The 24,479-nt window shown below is 40.9% G+C and overlaps 1 protein-coding gene across 2 annotated transcripts; it reads right to left on the bottom strand.

Moving 5' to 3' along the window:
- Window positions 1-2,460: 2,460 nt before the first annotated feature.
- On the bottom strand, window positions 2,461-24,254 carry tie1 (tyrosine kinase with immunoglobulin-like and EGF-like domains 1). 2 transcript variants are annotated; one of them, XM_050055491.1, is made up of 24 exons: window positions 23,971-24,254; window positions 22,618-22,914; window positions 22,357-22,467; window positions 22,053-22,208; window positions 21,232-21,363; window positions 20,122-20,262; window positions 19,889-20,017; window positions 19,127-19,272; window positions 17,767-17,911; window positions 17,520-17,678; window positions 17,110-17,250; window positions 15,459-15,755; window positions 14,669-14,959; window positions 14,006-14,199; window positions 13,715-13,861; window positions 12,823-12,886; window positions 12,511-12,621; window positions 8,647-8,837; window positions 7,743-7,856; window positions 6,473-6,543; window positions 5,350-5,390; window positions 5,123-5,219; window positions 4,928-5,027; window positions 2,461-3,485 (listed from the first exon to the last, which is right to left on the bottom strand). In XM_050055491.1, exons 1-24 carry the CDS (start codon window positions 24,032-24,034, stop codon window positions 3,414-3,416), a joined length of 3,411 nt encoding a protein of 1,136 aa, XP_049911448.1. In that variant the 5' UTR covers window positions 24,035-24,254; the 3' UTR covers window positions 2,461-3,413. The 2 variants fall into 2 exon arrangements, with proteins under 2 accessions (XP_049911448.1, XP_049911449.1); XM_050055492.1 differs by lacking the exon at window positions 15,459-15,755.
- Window positions 24,255-24,479: the final 225 nt, after the last annotated feature.

The following is a 24,479-nucleotide window of genomic DNA, read 5'->3' as shown; positions in this document are numbered from 1 at the left end:
ACTCGCTATTGTGAAAGTTAATTTGTGGTTATCATGCCAACAAACCATGATTTACTGTAATAATTTCCATATTCTCATCGAAAATCATGATTTCACAAACATTTCACTGTGGAAAGGAGCCATGTGCATCTCAAAATGGCTGGAGAACACACAGAGGGTTCACTTTTAAAAGTCTTACACATGATCTAAATCACCAACAGCTCTGGATCAGTTTTAATCCATCTTGAAATAACTGACAAAACTCAGTTATCCGCATATGAAAAACAAGGCCCAGCTCTTGTGCTGACTGACAAAGCTGATGCAGAAGGGTAACCTACAAATCTGAGGTCTGCTGCTGACTGAAAAGCCCTGCAACATTTACACACGTCATTAGCTCTTAAACCACCAGATAACATAGAAATTCATAACAACCACTACCTCTGAAGAAACCTTTAACATTTTCAAAGGTCTAACCTATTACAGCCAGTTCCACATCTGCTTGGCAAATACAAATGCCTTTGCATCTATTGTAAGAGGCAGAGCTAGTTTACTCTCTCAGCTGAGCTCCTTAACACACCCTGACAACACACTCACCCCAACACAGCTTGTGCCTGCAAATCTGGAAATTACCTGTAGCTCCAAACACCAACAGTCTCAGTGCTCAGTTTCAGATCAGCCCCGTCTGCAGCACCATACCCTTGACCCCAAGCCACTCTCACTACCCCCAAGTTCCTTACCCTCTTACACCAAACTCTGTAGTGTTTAAGCTATAGCAGGCTTTCTGCTTTACTTGGGTCCAACTGCACAGGGGTGTCACACAATGGCCCCAGTTTAGTCTACAGGACTACTAGATGCCAATTTATTATGGTACTGATAAGTGTGAAATACTCTCCCCACTGTAACCTTTACACACCAATTTGTTACATCAGTCTGCTCTTTGTTATCTAATGCAGAGTTGTAAAAATTCCTTGTTCTTTTAGTTGAACTTAGTCAATTTGAATTGTTTAGTTGATTGCCAGAAAATCTATATGACTATTCTGAAAAATCAATTGTTTAAGCCATTTTTAAAAAGACAAAAGTAAAAGAATTGTCCTTGTTTATGTCAACATTGCTCTCTTTCTTCCTCCTCAGTCTTCTTTTTTCTATTTTACAGACAAAATTATTTATTATGGAGAAAAAAAAGGTCAGATTAATTGCTAACAACATTAATCGTCAGTTGCAGCCCCCCTCTGTTTGGTCTCTCACTTGCAGCATCAACCACAAATGCAATAATTTATAAAAACAAAAGAGAAATACTCCGGCTGCTGTTTGATGTTCGTAGCTTAGACCTGTGAGCATGAGAACTTTACCAGGTACCAGGAAAACATACTGCAGATGGGTGCTCACCACAGGGTGATATAATCTCTAGTCTGCCAACGCACCGGAGCTTAGATGGCTGGGGTTTGATGAAGCTGATCTGAAAACTGTAAACAAGTCACATATTATTTTCTAAAATGATAAGCCTACCGTGCCAAGCAGCCGTATACATGACACTGCAAACAAGGATACCAACACATAATTCACTTGAATGCCATTTTAAGTTTAACATTCAGTGGAGATTAAATATTTTTGTGATGATATTTGGACACTATGAGCCTCAGAGGAGGATCTCACAAGTTCCTATAGACATTCCTATTGATATATTAAGCATTAAGCTGTGAAATCTGTTGGGTCTGATGAGAAGTAGCAAGCTACAAACACAAAGCACACATTTTAAGCTATCATCTAGCCCCCACACCTCAGTGTTTCCAAACAGAACTTGGACAAAAAGTCTAATTTTCCTCCTCCACTCTTCTTTTTGTTGGATGACCGATAAGCTCAGTGGCTCTAATTTATGAAAGTTAGCAGGATGGGTCGGTAAAAAAAATATAAGAAATACATTTTGATAGCAGGTAAAATGAATTTTTCCTAACACTACGTGACCAAATCAGGACATAAGCACCAGAGCGCTGAGGTCACAGATGGAGTTACAGCAGTGCCTACAGAGCTAGTGTCTGATACTCTAAATAATTGTTTAGCTCACTTTCAGATAAGGGATAAAAATAAATGTTATGCCCCTGTTGTTCCTTTTTTACACATTTGCACTGTTGTATAGCTGGTGTCTTCGTGTGGGAGTCCTCAGGAAGCTGGCCCACTGAGACCGTGTTTGACAGACAGTTATGTGCCTGCGGTTGGTTTGTGGAGGAAACCCAGTGACAGATCAGCTCAGTGCAGCAGGGGAAACAAGTGTTCCTGGACTCTCCAAGGACACTTTAGCCCCCCAGCAGCCGGGCCTGTGGTAACCCATCGTGCTCACTGTGAAGCAAGCCAGCAACAACAACAACAACAAAGACACAATAATCTACGGCAAAGTCAACATCCTCAGTGTCACAGAAACTAAACTGGAAGCTGGACTCATGCAAACTGCTTGTGGTGATGAGTCCAGTCACTACACACAAAACCTTTTATTCGAGGAACCATTTAATGAAAACATACTGTACAATCTCATATGATGGATATATTACCATACAATGCGTTAGGTTGCATAATGTTAAAGGTAAACTATAATGTTGCTAGCTGGTAGACTGCTGTGCATTTGTCCTGTGTGAGCAGCATTTTCCAAACAATTACTCCTGTGGTGGAGCTTTACATGCAACATATGGAGCATCTACCATGGTTTCATCTATACTAGTCTGTTACTCGGACTACTATTGAATAGGAGGCTTTGATACATCTATGTGACCTTTAGAAAAAAATACAAAATATATACAGTAGTAGTTACATTAAAATGGCAGTGATAGCAAACAGTTAAAGACACAGATGTCATGAATGAGACTGGTTTTAAGTGCTACATTGTATTTGTCTTCCTTTTTCTAACAGTCTGAGAACTGGAATATTTGTGATCCATACTGTGTCCTTTTAATATCATTTTTCAATAATAAAAAAATTCCTTCTCCGTTTAGAGCATTGGAGGGAAAATAAAGTCCAGTGTCGACTCCCCACAGACCCTATGGTGTTTCAGCAAGTCACATAGCTCCGTATTTGCCACTTCCCCTCAACACTCAGAAAAAAAGGGTCCAGCATTCTAACTCTTGTAACAGCAAGAGGTAAAATGTTGTGTCTTTTCTTCTGGGACTGATTTGTAGTGATGGAGGGGGGGCAGTATTTCCCAAAAGGTTAGTAGCAATCGCATCTTTCCGTCCAAGGCCCAGCAATCCTCTTCATCTCCTTATGCCTTTGATACCTCCACACAGTGTCCTTTCACAGTCCTCCATCTATAGCTGGGTGGCTTTGGTAGAGCGCCTCGTCCTCCTGTCTCGACGTTGAGGTGCAGGGTGGTGGCAGTAACGTGGCGACCATCCTCGGGACTTCCTCTTGGGGCTACGTGGCATACTAGGGTCTGGGGGGGCTGGTAGTCAGGCCTCCTCGGCGGTGGCGTCGATCCCAGCGTAGGTGAAGTTCTCAAAGAGAGCCATGTTCACATAAGCCTGGAGGATGAAGAGAAGAGGTATTGTCAAGGTATTTGGCAGGCATATGGGAGGTATGATGGCTCCATCTGTGCCGTGGGATAGAGATATACTTGCTTTTTAAACACCCTTTCATGTAGACTGGCTGCAACCTGAACATAATTGTTCACATGCTTGACTATGTATTTAGTGTGTTATGGGAGAAATCCAACCACTCAGACCATATAGAACTTCCAGGTTTGCATGATATAAATGATAAACATGGCAACACTCATGGAGGTTACCATACTGTTAATTCTAAGATCATGGCAGAAAAAGTGACAGCAGTGCCATCACACATGATCTGTAAAAGGTCCCTAAATAAACTACGTCATGACACCAGCAAGTCACTGTGTATGTTAAACTTCCTCTACCATTCACTATTGTTTTTTCCTAGGAGGCATGGCCCACCCTACTCTGCCTCTTAGTGGCTAGTACTCGTTGCTGGCATTGGTTGGGTTTGTTAGGTTTAGGCACGAGGAGTGAGATTGGTAAGGGTTAGAGCATCAGGATACACCAATCAGAGTCGGTCAGGTTATGCCTTCGCCATTCTAGACAAAAAAAAACTTGCCAACCATTCATGTGCATATTGCATTTTGTGTATGCGTAGTGTTCATTTCTGACGACTTGCACGACCAAATTTCCAGACTAATTCAGGATACGTAAAGCAGGCATCATGTGCACACAAATGTGTCGATCTCCTTAATGCTGACGCCACATAATGCGTACATGTCATTTTGTTCAGGCCTTACTTGGTGAAAAGTGTCTTGGTGACGTGTCAACAAACTGGTGCCAAATGGCTGCAAACCTACCACTGGCAGTAGTTTGGTGCAAATTAATTCCAATAGTAACACCCTATATGTAACTCGATAAACAAAAATAGTTATTTAAGACTACATTATTACCAGCAGCCATAACGTTGCATTGGCTGTTACTATTTCACCTTGTGAGTCTGTGTGTGTTTGTCGTCATGGTGAAACGCAGTCCTAAATTGGAGCCGCAACAAACCCCACAAGTGGTTTTTGGTGTATTGTTTTTGTCTTTCTGTCCGTATGTCTGTGGACAGATTTTGTAAATGATATAACATTGCAACCATGCAAGATGGAGTCACAAAATTTTAGAGCTGTGTATTAACATCATGATGACGGGATGGTCCAAAGATGGGTAGGGTCCAAGCAAAGGCGTTGGAAGTAGGGAGGAAGTAAGCAGTGACATGGCCATTGCGTCCACCCCTCCTGCACACACTTTACACCCCTGACCCATATTCACATTAAGTGGGGGATCGCTGTGTTGTAGCTGGAGTGATCCCCAACACATGATGGTTTTTAGTTTGATGTTACCATGGTTTTTAGCAATGGGGTAGCCATCTTAGAGTAACAACTGGACATTTTCTCTCTGCTGACATTGTGTGAGGGCAGCATTACCTTCCTGGCCTCCTGCATCCTGTTGAGCTGGACAGAGATTTGGGAGAAGGGGGGTCTCTCGTAGGGCCGATCCCTCCAGCACTGCTTCATCAGCTCGTAGCTGGACAGAGAGAGAGCCATTGATTAATAGGGAATAACAATGGAAAAGAGAGACATAGGAAGCTAATCATTAGCTACAAAATGTTGAATACTTACACCTCATCATCACAGTTTTTGGGCTTCTCCATCCTGTAGCCTTGTGGCAGTTTTTCATAAAGCTCCGCACAAGTCATACCGCAATACGGTGTGCCACCTACACACACACACACAAACAAGAAATTGAGAAAATGCTTCAATCATGTTGATGGTGATTGATATTTAAGCAATGGCGAGGATCGTCACCATCTTGTTACCACCCCTTGATGACATGAGTGCCTACTTACCTAAGCTTACAATTTCCCAGAGGAGAACTCCAAAAGACCACCTGGGAGAGAAAATGCAAGGACAGAAAGGTTAGTAAAATAGTAAAGACATGGGAATAATTCTGACGGTTTTGTAAGTAACACCTGAAAATTATCAGTCACTTAAGGTCTTCACCTGGGACTTCCTTTGTCGATCATGTGTGAGTTAAGGTCAAAACTTTGCAAAGACAACAGCATTATCTTACACCTGCTGATCTACATATACAGACAATTATGCAATATTTTGAAACCAGTAAAATGAATGCATTCGCTAGAAATGCTGCTGTTGCTATTGCAACCATCAGGTTTTCATGTTTTTACAATGCATTGCATGTGAAACACGCCAGACTCCGTTTAAATATTCACATAACTAAATAAATATACACAGGAGCACAATGATTATGTTTTATTTTGAATGATTAAAATGCACATGTATCTCAACATCATCACCGAAACCAAGGAGGAAACACTGAGTGTCTCAACAACATGAAACCACCATCTTTCCTGCGATCTGATTAGTGACAGAATTCAAGAAAAACACTACTTATTTCACCTGCCACGGTGCTGTGTGGTAGATCATACGAGTAGACAAGTGTTGTTTGTGCTTTCTGCCTCTATGTCTTTGTCTTTGCTTATCTCTTCTCGCTCTGTCTCAGATCTTGTTTTCTGTCTCTCATTTGCAGTCTTGTTTCTCATAGTAATGTTTACCACTCTTTCTGACCCTACAGGCACCCTTCACACTTCTTCCGTTAGCTGTCCCACGCTCTTCAAGTGTGCTCTCCGCAGTGTATAAATAGGCTCCAGTTGACTGGCCAACGTCTCGGCCTGTCTGCTAAGGTGTACCCAAAGCTTCCTGTTTGGGCTTATCAGTTACACAACACACTATCATCACTCCACCAGTGACAGAGGGATGATTTGTTTGCTAAGTCAGAAGCCTGCCGTGTCACTCAATATGCCCCCAAAGCTCCCAGAAACTTTTTTTTTTTTTGATTTTGGTACAGCAGTTTGAAATACAGACATAACTGAAGCACCTGCTGCAGAGAGTGCAATCGTTAGTGTCAGGAATGATGTTAGTTGAACAGATGAGTTGCCACTGTACACTTACACATCACTCTTGGTTGTGTACACGCTGTAGTTCAGGGACTCAATGGCCATCCAGCGTACAGGCAGCCTCCCCTGAAAGCAATGCAACAGATCAATGTAAAACATACTGCCATGCTGACATATTAACTTGCTTACACATGCAAAGAGTCTGATTGTGATATTAAAATTAATCAATTAAAAAAATGAGTAAATGAAGAGTAAAAATTACAAGTCCATGGCCTATTAGGGCAATGTGGCACACCGGTGTACTGTCACGTCACACTATGCTGCAGTTGATGGAATTTACTGCCCTCCTCAGGTCATTTCATGTATTACCAGAATCTCTGAGTTGCTGTCTGAAGTAAAAACCAACCTAAACTGCACTTTGTGCACTTTGAGATTTGTATGTGCACTTTGAGATTTGTATTCAAATGTAAAGTGCGTTATAAATAAAATCTATTATTATTATTATTATTATTAAACTAGATTTAAACAACCAAAAGCCTTGTTTAGGCTGTTTGATTGCATTTAATTAGACTTGACTTTAATTTGAATTTGACTTAGTATCAGTTATTACTCTTTAATGTAAGTTGTTAAAATAATATAGTCTTTCTGGGGTTACAACTAATGACTATTTTCACTGTCGATAAACCTGTCAATTATTTTCTCAATTAATCAATAGATGTTCAGTCTATAAAATGTCGGAAAATGGTGAGAAATGTTAATCAGTGATTCCCGAAGCCCAAGATGACGTCCTCAAATGTCTTGTTTTGTCACTTTACTGTCATGGAGGAGTGAGAAAATATTCACATGTATGAAGCTAGAATCAGAGAATTTTTACTTTATTTTCCAAAAATGATATATGAAATCTGTTTCATCAACTATCAGATTAGTTGGGAATTAATTTATTAGTTGACAGCTAGTCGATTAATCATTGCAGCTTTAGTCTTTTTCACAATGATACACTGATAAAGTAACAACCACGGTCTACAACTTGACTGACAGACTACAGATTTCACACTGTGGTGTCACAATATCATGTGCAGATATCTACAGATAAACATCTGTTGCAGTTTGTTTGTGTGACTGATCAGTCTTCTGCTATTTCACAAAAGGACGTAGTTGTGTCTTCAACATGTCAGCGATAGAAGCTGAACTAAATAGCATTAATGACTGTAAAATGAAAACATACTGTATGGCATACATTTCAAACAACCAGTGCCCTCTGTTAGCTGTTAGTTCTTTTCTCAAAAAAAACCAAAAGTGCAACTGTGCCTGACCTCACGACTCACCATCGTCTTCTTAACGTAAACTTCCTCTCCGCGGGACAGGCCGAAGTCTGCTATCTTTGCCACAAGGCTGTCTCCTACGAGGACATTCCTGGCTGCCAAATCCCTGTGGATGAACTAGCGGCAAGAGATCAGAAGAGAGGAGAGGCGTTATTACTGGTAAGAACACTAGGCCTGATGCATGAATCATTTTTACAGACACATCATGAGTATATATGTTTGAACAGATACAATATTGTAACATTTAACTGTATCTATTTTTTGTGTGTCATTAAATATAGCTTCAACATGTCCTTATGATGAGCCAATGTAAAGTAAGATTAATTTTCTTAAGGCAATGTAGTAACTAATAATCACATATCTGGATCTGAATGATGTAATAGTTTAAGCAAGTATTATAAAATGTCCTTTTAAGTGTACCAAAGATATAAACAAGCTTCTTATGTAATAACATGCTTGAGTAATGTACCACGGTAATCACATCATTGAATTTATAAGTTATTAAAATGGGGTGTAACATACAATATGATGCAACAGTAATTATGGAATAGCTCAATTATTGCAGCTTAAAATACTCTATGAAGTACAATACTTATGAGGAATTGAGGCCAGTTCATGTATTATTTTGATTATGTTGCAATCAGTAAGAAATATATAGGTTTTATTACATTGTTACACCTCTGCCGCATTAGAATTTTATATAAATCTTTAGAAATAATTTAATCAACTTTAAAACATTTTTTAAATTTAATTTAATTTTGAGTCATTTCATTATTTTCCCAACATCAACTGTCATGTGGCAACTAGAAAAAACAAAAAACCTGTTATGAGAAGCAAGACATTTTCAACAACATGGACAAAGAAATATACAAGCAGCCACCCACATACACACTCTCTCCTCTCCTACCTGTTTGTCACTTAGGTAGTGCATCCCAGTTGCCACGTCTACAGCGAACTGCAGCAGCTGCTGGGAGGTGAGAGTGGAAGCAGTGCCATGCTCCTTGGCGAAGGCGGGATCAGTCTCCAACACTCGGCTCTTCCTCAGGAAGTCCAGAAGGTTACCATAGGGAGCATATTCAATGGCTATGTACAGGTAACCTGGAGAGCACAGAGAGGGAGTAACACAGAAAGAGGAGTTTATCCTGTTATTTACGGTACTGTATGGAAATACGGTATATTTTGTGCCATAAATGTACTTTCTTCATGATGTTTAATGTATTGAAATCACTTTGGGGAAATATATAATGTATGATGGTGATTAATAGAGTTAAGGCTGCTGCTAATAAACATTTAATTTTCTGTCTGTGAGCTGTTAACTGCTCAGCTTCCTAAAAACTGTGACTAAAAGCTTGGCTGGCCTGCCTGCAATAGGCTGGGAAGAGACCCAGCTACAGCTGGTAAGGGGCTCGGCCTTCAACGGCTCTATCTTAACACAGACAGAGGTAAAGCAGACCTTTCATGAAATCCTCAAGGAGATCAACCAGATGGTTGATGCTCTGTTAATAGATGGTGGCTTCCAGCCAAAACCAGAGTTCCTACAGGTCACGAGGCATTTGTGCTTGTTGGAAGGGTTTCATGTTGATTTCACCAGGAGTAGAAAGAGTGCCAACACAATTAGTTAATACCATATGTGGAAGGAAAGAATAACGGGGCGATGGACAGACTGGTCAAAGACCTGGAACATAATACAATTATGTTCCTTCTCGGCTACAAGAGGTTATGTTAATCAGGACATGCTGTGTTTCCTGCAGCAACGTCATTCCAAAACAATTTTCTTTGCTCAGTATGAAACAGTAAAAGATGTTTCTTTCAAACCAAGCACATTAGCACAGCGAAACACTGTGTATGGATTACTGTGTTTTCCTGTCTTCAAAGTGAGGAAACAGAAGGTAGTTTTCGACTCTTTGCTGTAAGGGACCAAGGTTTTCAAACCTCCCAACATCTTTAAACTGGCTTAGGGTTTAATTTTGATGATGCATGAATTAACTCTTGTCCTGACCTGGGACCAACTTCATTAAATCAGCTCTACATGTGTGGCAGTGTATTAGCATATAGTCTCCACAGAGATCAGCAAAAATGTTGTGCTATAAAAGCTGATCCAGAGGATGCTGACTATCTTAAATCTTTATCTTCCCCTTGACATTTGAGTATCTATCATATATCCTCTGTGTTCATTTCCTCCTCCTGTCCAGCCCGTTCTCATCCTGAAGTCGGCGTGTCCTGTCCTGCCGTTCAACAGTTCAGTGCTGTATCACCCCTGCACGCACTTAATTCTTTCTCAATCTTGATATGTAAAGAAGAGTGAATTTGTTCCAGATCTCTGCAAGACGAGAGTGTATGAGCTGAAAACAACATATATCTTTCCCCCTTTTTTTTTTTGGTATATGAAAATCGCCGACAGATGCAGAGCGGATTAAACAAATAAAAGTCAGAATCCAGAGAAAAAAGAATCAGAAAACTCCTAAAATGCTAAAAACAGCAGTTGAGCAACAGCTTGTGCTACCACTGCAAGCCACTGTCTCTGTTACAGTAAAATATATTTTAACAGCTTGAGCGAAGGGAGAGGCAGCACAGGAAGAACACATGAACTGTATGCCAAAGAAATATTACTCCCCGAAAGCACGTCTTTCTTCTTGATCTCTTGTCTTTCTTTACTTTCCCATCTTTAGCTTCCACTCTGCTTTTCTCCCTGCCCTCTTTCCCACAACAATCCTTCCTTTTCCTCTCCCTCTCTTACTTCCTTTCTCTTTTTCCTCCATTTTACAATCAGGTTGAGCCCTGAGCCTGTCGTTCCATACTGTAAATGACATGCACATGTGTTAACCTTTCAGTGATTCTAACACAAATTGCATAAAAAAAAGCAACAATAAAAAAAAGAAAAAGAAAATTACACAAAGGGAGGATATAAACTTTCCGGACATTTTAACTACTAAACACTGCAATACTCATGATTGTTTAACAGTGATCTACTCATGAGAGATTTGATGAGATTTGTTGTTCTAGCTGAGGCTGGGGTGTTACAGTGTAAATGTGTTTTTGTACTCTTATCACTAAATAAAAGACGTGAACCTGAGTTAAACGACAGATGTAAACACAGGAGAGTGAAGGCCTGCACAGTCGAGCACTACTTGGAAGTGACACCAGTGGGGTGAATTAGTCAGATGTTTATTTTTCAAGGCTGATTTGGTTTTGTAATGTCCTCACTGATGTACTTTCCATACTACACTTCCTCTTTTATACGTTATCAATCTTTGATCACACAAAAGCAATCCAATTATTCGATGGAGAGGCTGTCGGATGTAGCTGCGGGAAACTGATACTCCATGGTATAAAGTGAGGGGGCCAAGGAAACCTTATACAAATACATAAATACATGACGCAGCAGTATGCTTGTGAGGCACATGGACAAATCAAACAAATGTGATGCTTCTGCAAAATGCTTCTGGCGGCCAAGGAGTATTTAGATTGGACACATTCTGGGGCTTTCCAGGTGCAGATGACAGAGGATCAGATGGGAGTATCTGTTTGGATCTCCAGCAGAAAGAATTTAACCTGTTCCTTGACAGTGCTACATGCACAGCTACAGTTTGTAAAATCAGGATGGATAGAAATAGGAAGCTATCAGCCTAAATCTGTCCTGTTAGAGGTCACTACTGAAACATCTTGAGCAAAATGCACTGGCGAACACATTTAAATTATCTGAATATATTTGGAGAGTCTCCACATGTATTTTGCAATACATACCAATCCAGTATATTAATCACCATACAACACACATGTGGGCAAGATGTTGTTAAAAGTGCTACGGATGAAAACATAACAGTGAGCTCACATGTCCACTGATCCATCTACATGACAAGCCAACAAACTCCACCCGCTGATAAAGACTGTGCGATATGTTTAAACACTCCAGAGAAAGCTAGGAGGCCTAAGTAATCAACTGGGGAAGATTCAAGGTGATATCTATCAGTTAAATAGTTATAAACGATTCGTATGTAGGTGGGTTTCTTCCTCCAGCTTTCTCGCTGTGGCTGTTAGTTTTTTCATGCACTGGTCAATTTTGAGATTCTGGGCTTTTTTTGCATCCAAAACATGTTTTGTTTCAGACTAGTGGAAAGAAACATCCCAAATACACATTTAGGGGTTTGTTTTAGGTCTGATTTCCATTCTGGAAATCTGCACAGAAAGCACAGAATTAATAAGATAATGTCTAATTTGCATATCTAACATGCATTTAAGAAAACTGTATTGATGACTAAGATAATTGTCTTAATGTAAGCTAAGAGGACATTCAATTGGGATTGTTTCATCAAATATCTATATATATTATATATATATATTATTTATTATTTTAGATATATGCTGAGTATGGTAAATAATAGGGTAATACCATAAATGGTTTATGCTGTGGCAAATGACATAAATTAGATACTGTACATACTATAATACATTCAGTAGACTGGATCTCTTCATACATTTCTCCTGCCATAAAAAAAGTGTCCTACAGAACCTAAACATTGGCCAATGTCCACCAAATGGCAGCCACAATATACACTATACACAAAATGTATAGGGCGTGGACACCAGATAAGCAAGGTAAAGTAACATACATGCAGCCTTTGTAGGTTTGCACGCAGCAGCCCATAAATACGTGTGACTTATGAATCCTTACCTTTGCCAAAAACAGTATTATGCATCATAAGTATTCTTCAATAGTGTAAATCAAAGGCTCATCAATATCCATAAAAGCCACTAGGTGTCGCTCACTCACCTCTATTTTCGCAGGCGCCGATCAGGTTGATGATGTTGGGATGCTGGCCTAGTTTACACAGCACCTCCAGCTCCCCTGCAAAGTCTCTGTGGTCATTCTCCGAGGCAAACTCTGCAGGAAGATCAGCCCGCACAGCGTCATTAGACAAAGTGCAAGCAAAGCAGCTTCAGCTGGCGTCTTTTGAATGCAGTTTTCACATCAGTAAAAGAATACGCTGCGAGTGGGATATTATTATTTGCTGTGCGTCAGCGTGTTTGTGTGTGATGCATGTACGGTATGTGTGTGTGTTTGTGAGTGCTTGCATAAATGTACCTTTCAGCATCTTGATGGCTGCGCTCATTTTGTTGCCATCCTTCTTGATCATGGCTTTGATGACCTGGTTTTGAAACATTTGTCAGCTCACATGTTTAACTCAGTGAATAAAAGATGTCAGTGAAGAATGGAAACATTTAAAGTCCCCCTCAAGACACGTTTCATTACTTCAGATCCAGACCCAGTCAGACCCAGACTCAGATGAGGAGTCTGTTGTGCAACCAAATCAGTGACTAGCAGATGAATCAGATTGATCAGTGCAAATGCATGTTTACATTGTTTATTAACTTGTTAGCTTGTAGGCTAGCTGGCAGTTGCTAACACAGCGTTAATGGTCATGAAACGTATAATATCTGCTACAATGGGGTTTTTAGTAGATAGTGTAAGGAAGTTCCAGGGTCCAGTGTACATCCAAAAACTTCACACTCTACTTTTTTGGTTTCTCAAATTTTCATTATGCTAATGCTAACTCTGCTCTCTGCATTGACAAGTCTGCTCTGTGCTGGAGGTTTCTTTGCCAGTGTTGTGCCGAAATCTGTTCCCCCATCAATATGTGTTTCCTGTGTTAGACACAGCAATTTGCTTTTGTAAAGAGTGCTTAAGGAGTCCTAAAACCTGGAAATGAGTTAGCATTTTACCACACACGGTTCTCTTAAAGCCAATGGGCACTCTAAATGGGGTTTTGGTTAGATGCTAACTTGCCAGGGTATGTTTGAATCTCTCATTTTGGTGAGGTGCAAAGTCATTGCCCCCTTCGGCAGAGGAAATTTAAAACACTTTGATAGTGACAAACGTTTTACAGATACATGTCTGTAAAGTCAGGGTCATTTTAGGGGACATGAGCTTAAAAAAACACATTTTTGAGGGGAGGGGGACTTAAGAGTCTAAATACCTGGCCGAAGTTGCCTTCTCCAATGACATCTTCAAACTTTATATCCTCCCACTCCAGGATTGGATAGGTGAGGGGCTCTGGTGTCGGCTTGGGCCTCCGTGTCAGCGTCAGAGTTCCTGAGTTAAACTGCAGAATAGTCTCCTCACCCTGAGGGTATAAACAGTCTTAAGCATGGCAATGAATACATATATTTAAGTTCTCTAATGTAAGATTCTCTCTAAACACATTTGAGCTTTGTCAGATCACTCGTGATGTCAACTAGGACTGAGCAAATCTCTCAGCTTTCCTTACCGATCCAGACTGGTAGGTGAACTTGCGCCGACGGTTGAGCAGCGTCTTGCGGATGAAGAAAAGAGCCAACAGTGCAAGCAGGATAGTCACACAGGTGACAGTTACCGAACCAACCACTGCCACCAACAGCTGGTAACTGTCCCCAGGAGGCCTCCTAGCGACACCCTGGGTGGTCGGGGTTAAACTCTGAAGGCCTGTTTTGGCAGAGGGGAAGAGATGGAAAGGGAGGACAGAGGGCAGAGTGGAAGATAGAGAGAAAACCCAAGTAGGGAGATGGATTTTTAGACAGTGGAGATAAACAGGCTGTCTGTGTACTATTATCCCAAATAAACCCCTGTCCCTGTGTGGGTGGTCCTGTTGGACATCACCTGGGATAAGACCCATACTGACCACAAGTACAGTAGTGTAGAAATTTTCCATTGGAAGCTACTTCTACTTACTCATTGCAGTAATCCAGAATTTATTTGCTACCCTGGTGTCCCCCAGAGACGAGGCTTACAGCAAGGCTTACTCAAACTTTTCTAGTCTGACATCCCATATTTGGGTGCCAAATATTTTATAATTACAAACTGTCATGTCAAGCTTGAATTAATCTTACATCAACATGTCAGTTGTAGTAATGGTGGATAACGGTGGTTGAGCAGACAGTAACTTCTGACTCACCATCCCCTTGTGTCATCGCCTCAACAAACTTGCTCCACTCTCCGGGCACTTTGGAGAAAGCTCTAACTCTGAACTGGTAGAGTGTGCTGTCGTTGAGTGCTGTCACATCTTTGGTGGTCTTGTTTCCATCATCTGTGTCCACCCAAGGGTGAGGACTCCCCTGGCCGACTGTCTGGTATTCTATGATGTATTTGATGATGCCTCCATTGGGATCTACAGGGGGCTGCCATCTCACCTGGATGGCTGACACGGACAGAGGCAGGGCCTGGACGTTGCGTGGGGATGACGGACCTGAGACACAGGGCAAGTATCATAGTTAATCACAATCAACAGTGATCCTGTAAAACTATATTTCAAAATGAAATTACTGCTCTGTGAAAGCTTTAACACTAAAGAAATGGGCATTCATTGCTGTTCAGTTGGATGGCTCTTTTTCTCACTTGTTGATCTCCACTGACTGCAGCTAAACTGGATTTATCACAGCTGCTAAACTGTTCCTCAACTCCATTAAAGTTTGTGGGCAGGGAGAGAGTCACCAAGCAACTAGCAAGCACAAAGCATACTAAGAGTTTTTACAGTGAATCTACAGTAAGAAGCTCTTATCATCCCATATATATGTATCTTTTATATTAACCATTAAAACTAAATACTCAAGCCTCTTCTGTGTATTGTGTTAGACCTCCTGTTTTGCCACACACCACTGTAAATGAATTATAAACTGCACAGAAAGCCCTGCAACATTTTAAGGGAGCCTCCCCTACAGCTTGTTAACAGCAGAGTTTCTAGTTACCCTGGCTGTTGATGCGGAATTGGTAGGGCTTGGAAGCCGGCCCTTGGCTGCCGCAGTTGACGAGGCTCACCACCACGGTGTAGTCCTGCTGGTACTCCAGGTTGTGGAACTTTGTGGAGAGTACAGTGAGCAGGGTCATCTCCTCCCGTAGTTTCTCACCGTGCGGACTGAAGAGCTGCACTAAAAAGCCACTGGCTGTGCCGGCATTAACGCCGTTGTTGGCGGGCAGTCGCCAGCGTACAGTGGCATTGCGGCCTTCCACCGAGCTGATGTCAATCTCAGGCTGAACTGTGGGCTCTGCAGCAACAGAGAACACAGGGTGAGCTGAGGGGACTAACAGCTCCTTGTGAATTTCTCTAACTACATCAATCACGGTTCCTTAAAATTGCCCCCTGAGGGATAGATAAAGTATTTTGAAGTGGATTGGATGATTTCCTCAATTTATATTTCAGCTGTCTGCCACACAGTTGTTTGAACTGTCAGCTCACAAGAAGGTACTAGCTTTAAATCTTGGTCCTGGTCCTTTCTGAATTTACCCCCATGGTTCATGTGGGTTTCGCAAGGGTGCTCTGGTTCCCTCCCACTGTTCAGGATCTGAATGTGTTGCATGTCAAATCCAATTCATACAAAAACATTTGCTAACACTCTCATTCACAGTATGACTGATATTCAGCTGTGCAAGTATCATCTTTTTTAAGTATAAAATGGTTAAAGATGTTGTGTATACGAACAGTATACTATCAGGATTAGTATATAGTGCATACTACATACAGTTAGTATGGATATAGGGACACTGAGTTCTGTGATGAACCGACAACCTGTCTTGAGAGTTTACTTGAATTTTGGCTGACTATACTGTATGACCAAAGCATCCAATGGATAACTAGCTGCCATAAATACAGTATGTTTATGAACATTTCATTTTTATCATATGCCATTTTGAAAACGACTTCTCACTTCACAGTCTTAAACTGTTCTGTAGTCCTTCTCAAAAGTGTACAAGTCACTATTACAAATACTTTGTGCTTGTGCAAGAGACCAACGTTGCCTTGTAACATGAAATTCATTCCATTTCACACATTGATCTAACCACATGTTGCCAAAGAGTCAAACTGAATAGAAGTATGCAACTAGGACAATCCAAAACAATCACTTTTCTGTTTCAGTTTTTTTTTTTTCCCATGATCTTTTCTGTACTCAGATATTCTCTCTCCCTCTACACCACAATAACTGAGGAATAAAATCACTGCTACTTAACTGCAGGTTCTCGCTATGAAATGATTAATTTTGTGGTTCCTAGCTGACTGATGACAAAGTTAGCTTCTGTTATTGTAGTTTTAATATCACAGGGTCCTCATTTTATATTTAGCAAAGAAGTGCCCACAGACCAATTCTGTCCATTTGTATCTTTCTATATTTGTCCTTTATTCGAGTCATCAGGAGAGATATGCTCACTGGGGAATAGACAACTGGCTCCTCAAGGCCTGGGAACAGCACCGCTCAGCAAACTATTAGTCCGACCAGACACAAGATAATTGGGCTTGCTCAAGTTCTGTGGTGCAGACTATAGATATTTGTTCCCAGGCAAGATTTCCAAATAAATACAATCATGTTCAGGATGTGTGTGATGCCAGTTATCTGTGGATCTTACCCGGACAATCAGTCTCCATGACGGCCTCTGGCCCCATAGCCCCCTCTCCGCCTTCCCCAGGCCGACTCAGCTGGACACGGACATGGTAGCTTGTTGAAGGTTTGAGGTTCATCAGCGTAATGGGCTCTTTGTCACTATAAACTGAAACAAAGTGGGTACAGGAAATGCTGATCACATGATTTTGTTTATTATTTGATACATATTTGGAATATACAGGTAAAGTTATTAAAAATTAACAGTTATTTTGTTAATTATATGATGAGTGATACATCATCATAACCGTAACCGTAATGACTTACTGCAACGTTTGCGTTTGCTACTGTGGAATAAAATAAAAGCCAAAAATAATCTTCTGATAATGTAACTCTCTGTGATTTATCATTTAAAGACATCTTTAAATGATATCTCACCTATAATGGAGGACCAAGAGCCTATGTTCTCCACCGGCTTGTAGAGGAGCCTGGTTGAGACAATGGGGCCGTCTCCTCTGTGGGAGTCCACCGGCATCACCAGCAGCTGCTTGCTTCTTTTTTCCAGCAGTCTGGGGGCAGTAGTGGGCACAGGGGGCTCTGAGTAGACACAGAAAGAACAAAAAAAGTTACCTTTGTTGCTGTTGTGTGCTGGAAATCTTACTCAAAAGAAAGCACACACACAAACCTTTAATGGTGAGGTTGAACTTGCGGGAGTCCTGGCCCCCATTGGTGGACACCCTGCACTCCCACAATCCTCCTTGTTGAGCACTCAGATGAGGGATCTCAAACAGGGCTGTACTCTTATTCGAGTCCATGACAGTGCGAGAGGCCTGAGACAAAAACACATATCACACAAAATAATGCACCGCACAGTGAAAACCACATTTTCATTTCCTGCGCCTATTTTTATGGCTGCTTGGATTTGTGCTAAGAACATCCTCTTTATTCCTGTGGGAAGTGCGGGTAAAATTCTTTATCAGATTGCGTCTATTATCAAGGAAACAGCACAGAAAGAAAAACACAGAATTTGAACATGTCACTTATAGGCAACACGTGGTAAGCACTGCTCTGTAGAGCGATACAGCCTTATCTGGTCTGGCCATTGTGTTGTTGACTTCCTCTGAGATTGACTCAACCTTGTAAGCATCAGCCCAATCTTAAAGGCGCAGTATGATTTAATTGTATTCACAGCAACCAACAATGTTGCTGGAGGTCGACAAACTGCTTTCTTTAGTTCATTTAACAGGAATAAAGGAATTATTAAGGAATAATTCAACATTTTGGGAATAAGCTTATTTGCTCTCTAGCTGAGAGTTAGCAATGCTGTGCTTATGTCTGCATGTTAAGCATGACAGACCAGCTCTCCCCAAAGTTAAAAACATCTGCCTATCAGCACCTGTAAAGCTCACTAATTAACATGTTGTATTGTGTTTGTTTAACCTATACCCAAAAATAGAAATGTAAATATTTCTAACTTTTTTCATGTGGTGAAATCTTATCAAAATGCACAAAAAAGAACAGTAACATAATGAATCTTGAGACATCTTTGTCCTGTCCTCATCCAGCCACCTCCTTCTCCTTGTGTGGCCTTGTATTTAATCTCTGTCTGACTACCTCGACTGAAGTTTTATCAAACGTGTATTTTTTTCAGGCTTTACTGTGAGTTATCTTGACAGGATTGTTGCAAGTAGAGCTGGGCAACATTTTTGATTAAATACCTCTATATCGATATTGTGACAATATTGTAGGGTTAACTACTGGTGCTTTCACAAAATATTTACACAGTGAGACTTCTGATAAATAATCATTCATTCATTGATTTTCCATAACTGCTTATCCTGTTCAGGGTCACCGTAATAAACATCAGTAATGTGGATGTAATGACTAGGTGGGTAAAGGAAATAATAAACAGAGCAGTCCGGTAAGTTCAGAAAATGACACCACTTTACTATAATGCAGCCTTTAAAACCAGGAAAAGACAACACAACATTTAAGATGATATCCATATCAGTATAATATCCATATATTACTGTTGGCCTTTTTACCTTTAGCACAGTGCCGTCCAACTTCCGCAGCTCAATGCTGTTGTGGCTGGGCAGGGGGTTGCCTGTGGCTGAACAACAGATCTTGGGGCTTGAGTTCAGATTCCACTCCAAATTACTATCCAATTCCAAGATCTGGGGAGCCAGATCTGAAAAAGGAGAGTGGCATGGGTTAGAGAGTAAGACATGATAACGTGGATAGCAACAAAGGGAAACCAATGTGGCAGTAGAGAGAATGATGATAGCAGTATATGTCAAAACCTTCCCTCCCTAGAAAATAGAGCAATAGATGTGCATTGCTGCTACATGCCTCACTTTCAATATTCCCAACAAAAATATATTTTGGAAACATAAAACGAAAATACGTATATACTGAGATTTCTAAACCATGTGTCCCATTAATATGTTTCATGTTTAACCTATGCATTAAGAAACCAACTTCATCCCAGACATGCTGGCTTCATCAGGTTTAGGATTCTATCATAAACCCTGATGAAGCCATCTTTTTTGGGGAAACAGTTTAATTAAACTCCATGTTATTTAAGTTTTGTAATTTGTGCATGTTACCAAATGTTTACTGTCATGATAATGAAGAAGGAGATGGTATTTGGTAAGGAGGATGATGAAAATGGAAATGTACTTTGCAGTGATGAGGAGAGAGAATATATCAAAGTTTCAGTGCAGCTGATTCCATTGAACATGGGAGGCAAAGCTACAGAGAGACATGGAGCAAAAGAAGGATTAAGTTAAGATGGCAGTACCTACCAGACTTCTCACAGTTCTGTCCTCTCCACCCTGTGGGACACTGGCATCCACTGAAACGATTGCAAACTCCTCCATTCTGGCATTTACAGCTCAGCCTGCAGTCTGGTCCATACATGTCATTATGGCAGGCTGACACACAGAAGAGTAAACACATGCTGTTAAACCTATGAACATACTATTCTAATGAAAAAAACAAACAAAACAGGGACAAATTAAGGTGATGCAGCACTCACCCCTCTCACAGCGGCTCCCAAACCAGCCGCTGGCGCAAGAACAGCCGTAAGGGTCTGGTAGGCAAAAGCGAAGCCCCTTGCAGTTCAGCTCGGAGCCACATGACTCCCCGCAGTTTGGGCCAAACATTCCTTCCCTGCAGGCTGCAAACCATCAGAGAAAGACAAATTCACAAATGTGTTTATTCAAATTCCTTGAGTTTTGCTGTATCATGGCTCAACCTGCCTTGCAAAACACAACTAAGGACAGAGTAACTAGTCTGCCAGTGTATTCATCTGTTACCAATAGATTCTGACTCTATAACTATATCTGATTGCTTTAATATAAGACACACTTACAGGTAAAGTCATTACCCAAATGCAGTGAAGATGTAATGTTGATCTAATGTTTGCCATTTAAATGAACTGCACTTCACATGTAGTCTCCTTACCTCAAGTACTGACAGCTCAACAACACACGTACACACAGGTAATAGCTGCATTACCCAATTGGGGTCAAAATGTACCCAGTTAGGATCAAAATAGCTTAGACGCAAAGGTGGATTAAATTTGCCCAGTCCCAACTGGTAGGACACCATCGGGTCAGCAACCAACAGCAACCTCTGGTGCTGAATAATGAAGACAAGGTGAAAGTGCCTAAAACTGCTGTTCCTCGAATGGCCACTTGAGGCTGGCTCCAAAAGTGAGCCAATCCTCACAGACCCTCGTGTTAAAATACCCAACTTTACAGCAGAGATAAACATGTTAAAAGTCAGTAGCTATTAGCTTATGACCTTTGGTTTATGACCAAATACCTGCCAAACCAAACGGATCCCCATCAGCTTCAGCTGTACTTTGTATTAAGTAATAATTAGCAAACGTTGGCATGCTAACAAGCTTAAATAAGGTGGTAACATGGTTAACATTACACCTGCTAATCATCAACATGCTAGCACTATCACTGTGAACATTAGCATGCTGACGTTAGTATTTAACTCAGAACAAAAGAAAAAAAATCTAAATATGTACACACACACACACACACACACACACACACACACACACACACACACACACACACAAAGCTGAACTTTACTACGCTTGTTAGGATGTTGTATTGAGTTCAGTACAAACCTGTCTCACAGTGTGACCCCCTAAACCCTGGTGGACAGATACAGAGTCCGTCAGCATCATGACACACTCCACCGTTGAGACACTCCGGACAGTCTTGGGCACAGTACGGACCCCACTTCTTACTGGGACAATCTAAACATAAAAAGAGTTGTCTTCCTTAGAGAACAGGTATGATACAATGTGTAGAAGGTGTGAGCTGCAAAATCCGTACACGTTATGTCTTCCGTAAATACGCGCAGTTTGCCTGTAAAATTGGAAGCTTTCAGTCTATTGAGACCCAAATAACTGTTTAACTGCATTTGCTACCGGCCATCTTACAAAATCTTGTAATTACTTTAAATACATACAATATCATTTAGATGTCTTTTGAATTGTAGAGGGATAGAATTATGTCGTCAAATGCACAGAGAAAAAACCCCATAAAACCCACTGCACCTGGTGGAGACAGAGAGACAGAGGGAATAGGGGAATCTCAGAGCAGAGCAGGTGGAGGGTGGAGATGGTGTTCATACTGAACAAGCACATGTGCTATCACACTTAAACATATGTCATGTTAAAGCTGGAACTGAATAAGCTCAAAACCAACTCCCAGCTGTTATTAGAAAGAGTTCTTTTCATGATATGTTTTGAGATTTGCTGAAACGTGCTTATTTGCTGATAATTAGATGAGAGACGACTCTCATGTCTGTGCATTAAAAATAAGGCTAAAGCCAGCAGCCAGTTAGCGGAAAAACAGATGTAAAACACAATCTGAACCTCAGTGTGTAAATGGCCATGTGAATGTTTGTTTCTTCGCGTGTAAATGTCAGGATCCAGCAAACCTCTGACAATGAGCCTCATCCAAGCTCCCTGGAGAGGGCTGTCCCCCACGTAGCTGGCACTGTAGATGCCTTGATTGGCAAAAGCTGCGTTCTCCACAGTGAGAACAGCAGTGCGATTGATCACATCGATCCAGTGAGTCATATAATAGTAGTTTCCTACATGAAACAGAGAAACATGGATGGAATAGTTTCAATGTGTTTTTAAAAAATCATCTTTTGTACTTATTTGCACAAGAAAGTGTGAGGCTTCTTAACTGCACATTAAATTTCCTGTGTCTGTCTTAAGCTATGTAAACTGGCTTACCATTGTATTTCCAGGTCACATCTCTCTTTTGGGAGCTGAGTAGCTGCATGCTGAGGTGAACTGTCTCTCCTTTGTTAGCGGTCAGCGTGAGGTGAGTTGGGACAAAACTTGCTACAAAGAAACACATGTACACACATTTAATTTTTAAACATGACGCACAACCCAAACTGGATGCTTAAGAAAACTGCAGGGCACAAATAGTCAAGTTCAGGCTTGGTCAGTAAAAACTCTCCTGTAAGTTTTTATAAAGTCTAAACCCACCTCTGGGAAAGTTATTGATCATTGTGACAGTCTCAAGTGGACTGTCCCCGTGAGCAGATTCACAGAAGAAGATGCCAATATTATCCAGGTCACGAAAGTCTCTGGCCACAGCCTCCACGTTCCTGGGCTTATACACTTTAAAATTAGGCCTCTTGGGGAATATGAGGATTTTGTTGTCTCTCTTGATGTCCAACTCAACCTTGTCAGGGTGGCTCTCTCCAGCGATACAAGAGATGGAAAAGTGATTGACGTTGGTGACCTCCGCTGTTGAGATCATGGTCAAGTCAATCACAGCATCTGCGGGATGGACAGGGCATTGTGTTTAAGACAGTCTGACATACAGTAAGTCATCAAGAGCTTGACATGGTTATCAGACTATAAAAGGGATTTGCAAGTCATTCGAGTCAGGAGATTTAGCATCACTATCTTACATGTAAGTATTTCTTCTCTTATTTAGGCATGCTAAAGGACATAAATCACTGCATACCTCTTTGGTTGCTTTGAGCAGACTAACTTTTAATGTAAGAATTTAGTTTATTAAGAAGATTAAATATTTTTTAATTTATCTGATTCACTGTCACACCTGTCTCAGCATGTTGTAATCTGATACATAAATTCACACTAATCCTGTGACTAACATTAAAGGTGACTCACAGTGGACAACATCAGTGTGGCACATGCTCTAGGAAACAGTTTCACTGCTGGATAAAAGTATTCAGAATATCTTTTTATACACCTGACAGTTTACATTAAATTGTGCTGTAGACCATCTGAACAAATACAGTCTAAACGCAGGACAAAGCCATGGCAGAAACATCATCTGTAGCTCACTCATATCTGTCCACAGTTTAGAGTATGTCTTGAATCTCCTAGTGTATTAATCAGAAGAGTAACTCTTTGGCTTACAACATCTCACACACTGACACCTGAGACAAGGATTGAGAAACTGGCAATATCAGGCCCTCTTTCAAAATTTCACTCACAAAAACAAGAAAAGCCCTCAGGGCTGTGATTTTTTTTTATTAAAAAAAAAAAGCCAAACCCAATAGTAACAGTTTGTCCAGCATTCCTTCTCACTGGTACTTAAGCCCCAGGTCCACAGAACAATGGCAGGAAACATGGATGAGCTCCTGTTTTCCCAAAGGGTTCACATATCTACACTCTACACTCGGAGGGTATTTATGACTTTGGCAAACATTATAAAGAGATATATTAATCAAATATTTTAGACTCAGTGAGACATTGTATTTTCTTAACATACGTTACATTCCTCGATAATAAAATACCTCAGAACTTCAATATTTTGCTCCGTTTAAGAGCTACCCAAACAGCTTTAAAGAACTTCCTCCTTACCTGATAAATCAACGAACCACAAAACAAACACCCACAAAATCCTCATGGTATTTATAATCCCCATCAGGAAAAAGTTGCCTTTAGTAAATCGGATTTACAGTTAGAGTTGTACATCCAAAACGGTGACGCTGCGTCACGACGAGCGGTGCGCTTTATTACGCATAACTTGGCGAATCACGCTGAGCTCCAGTTCAGGTGTAAATTCTCTTCGGGAACAAATACAGCGGTCTCGTATAGCTTTCAGAGATGGTTTCACGGTCCGTCACACTAAGCACGAGTTGGACTTTGGGTAATGCTCAGCTTTCTCTGGGTGGGAAAGGAAGGAAGAGCGTCACCAGACAGCGGAGGACTGCTGGCGCTCCAGACCTCCCCGATCCGATTAATGTATTTATGAGTTTAAACTTTGTCACTTTTTGTTCCAATACAATGCCAACCACTCTGACTGTCTTAACATACAATAATACAATAATCTTCTGTGGCACCATTACTATTTTACTATGGGATAGTGT

Source organism: Epinephelus moara, chromosome 10, assembly GCF_006386435.1.
Source record: "Epinephelus moara isolate mb chromosome 10, YSFRI_EMoa_1.0, whole genome shotgun sequence".
Lineage (NCBI taxonomy): Eukaryota > Metazoa > Chordata > Actinopteri > Perciformes > Serranidae > Epinephelus > Epinephelus moara.
This window is presented reverse-complemented; position numbering and strand designations above follow the sequence as displayed.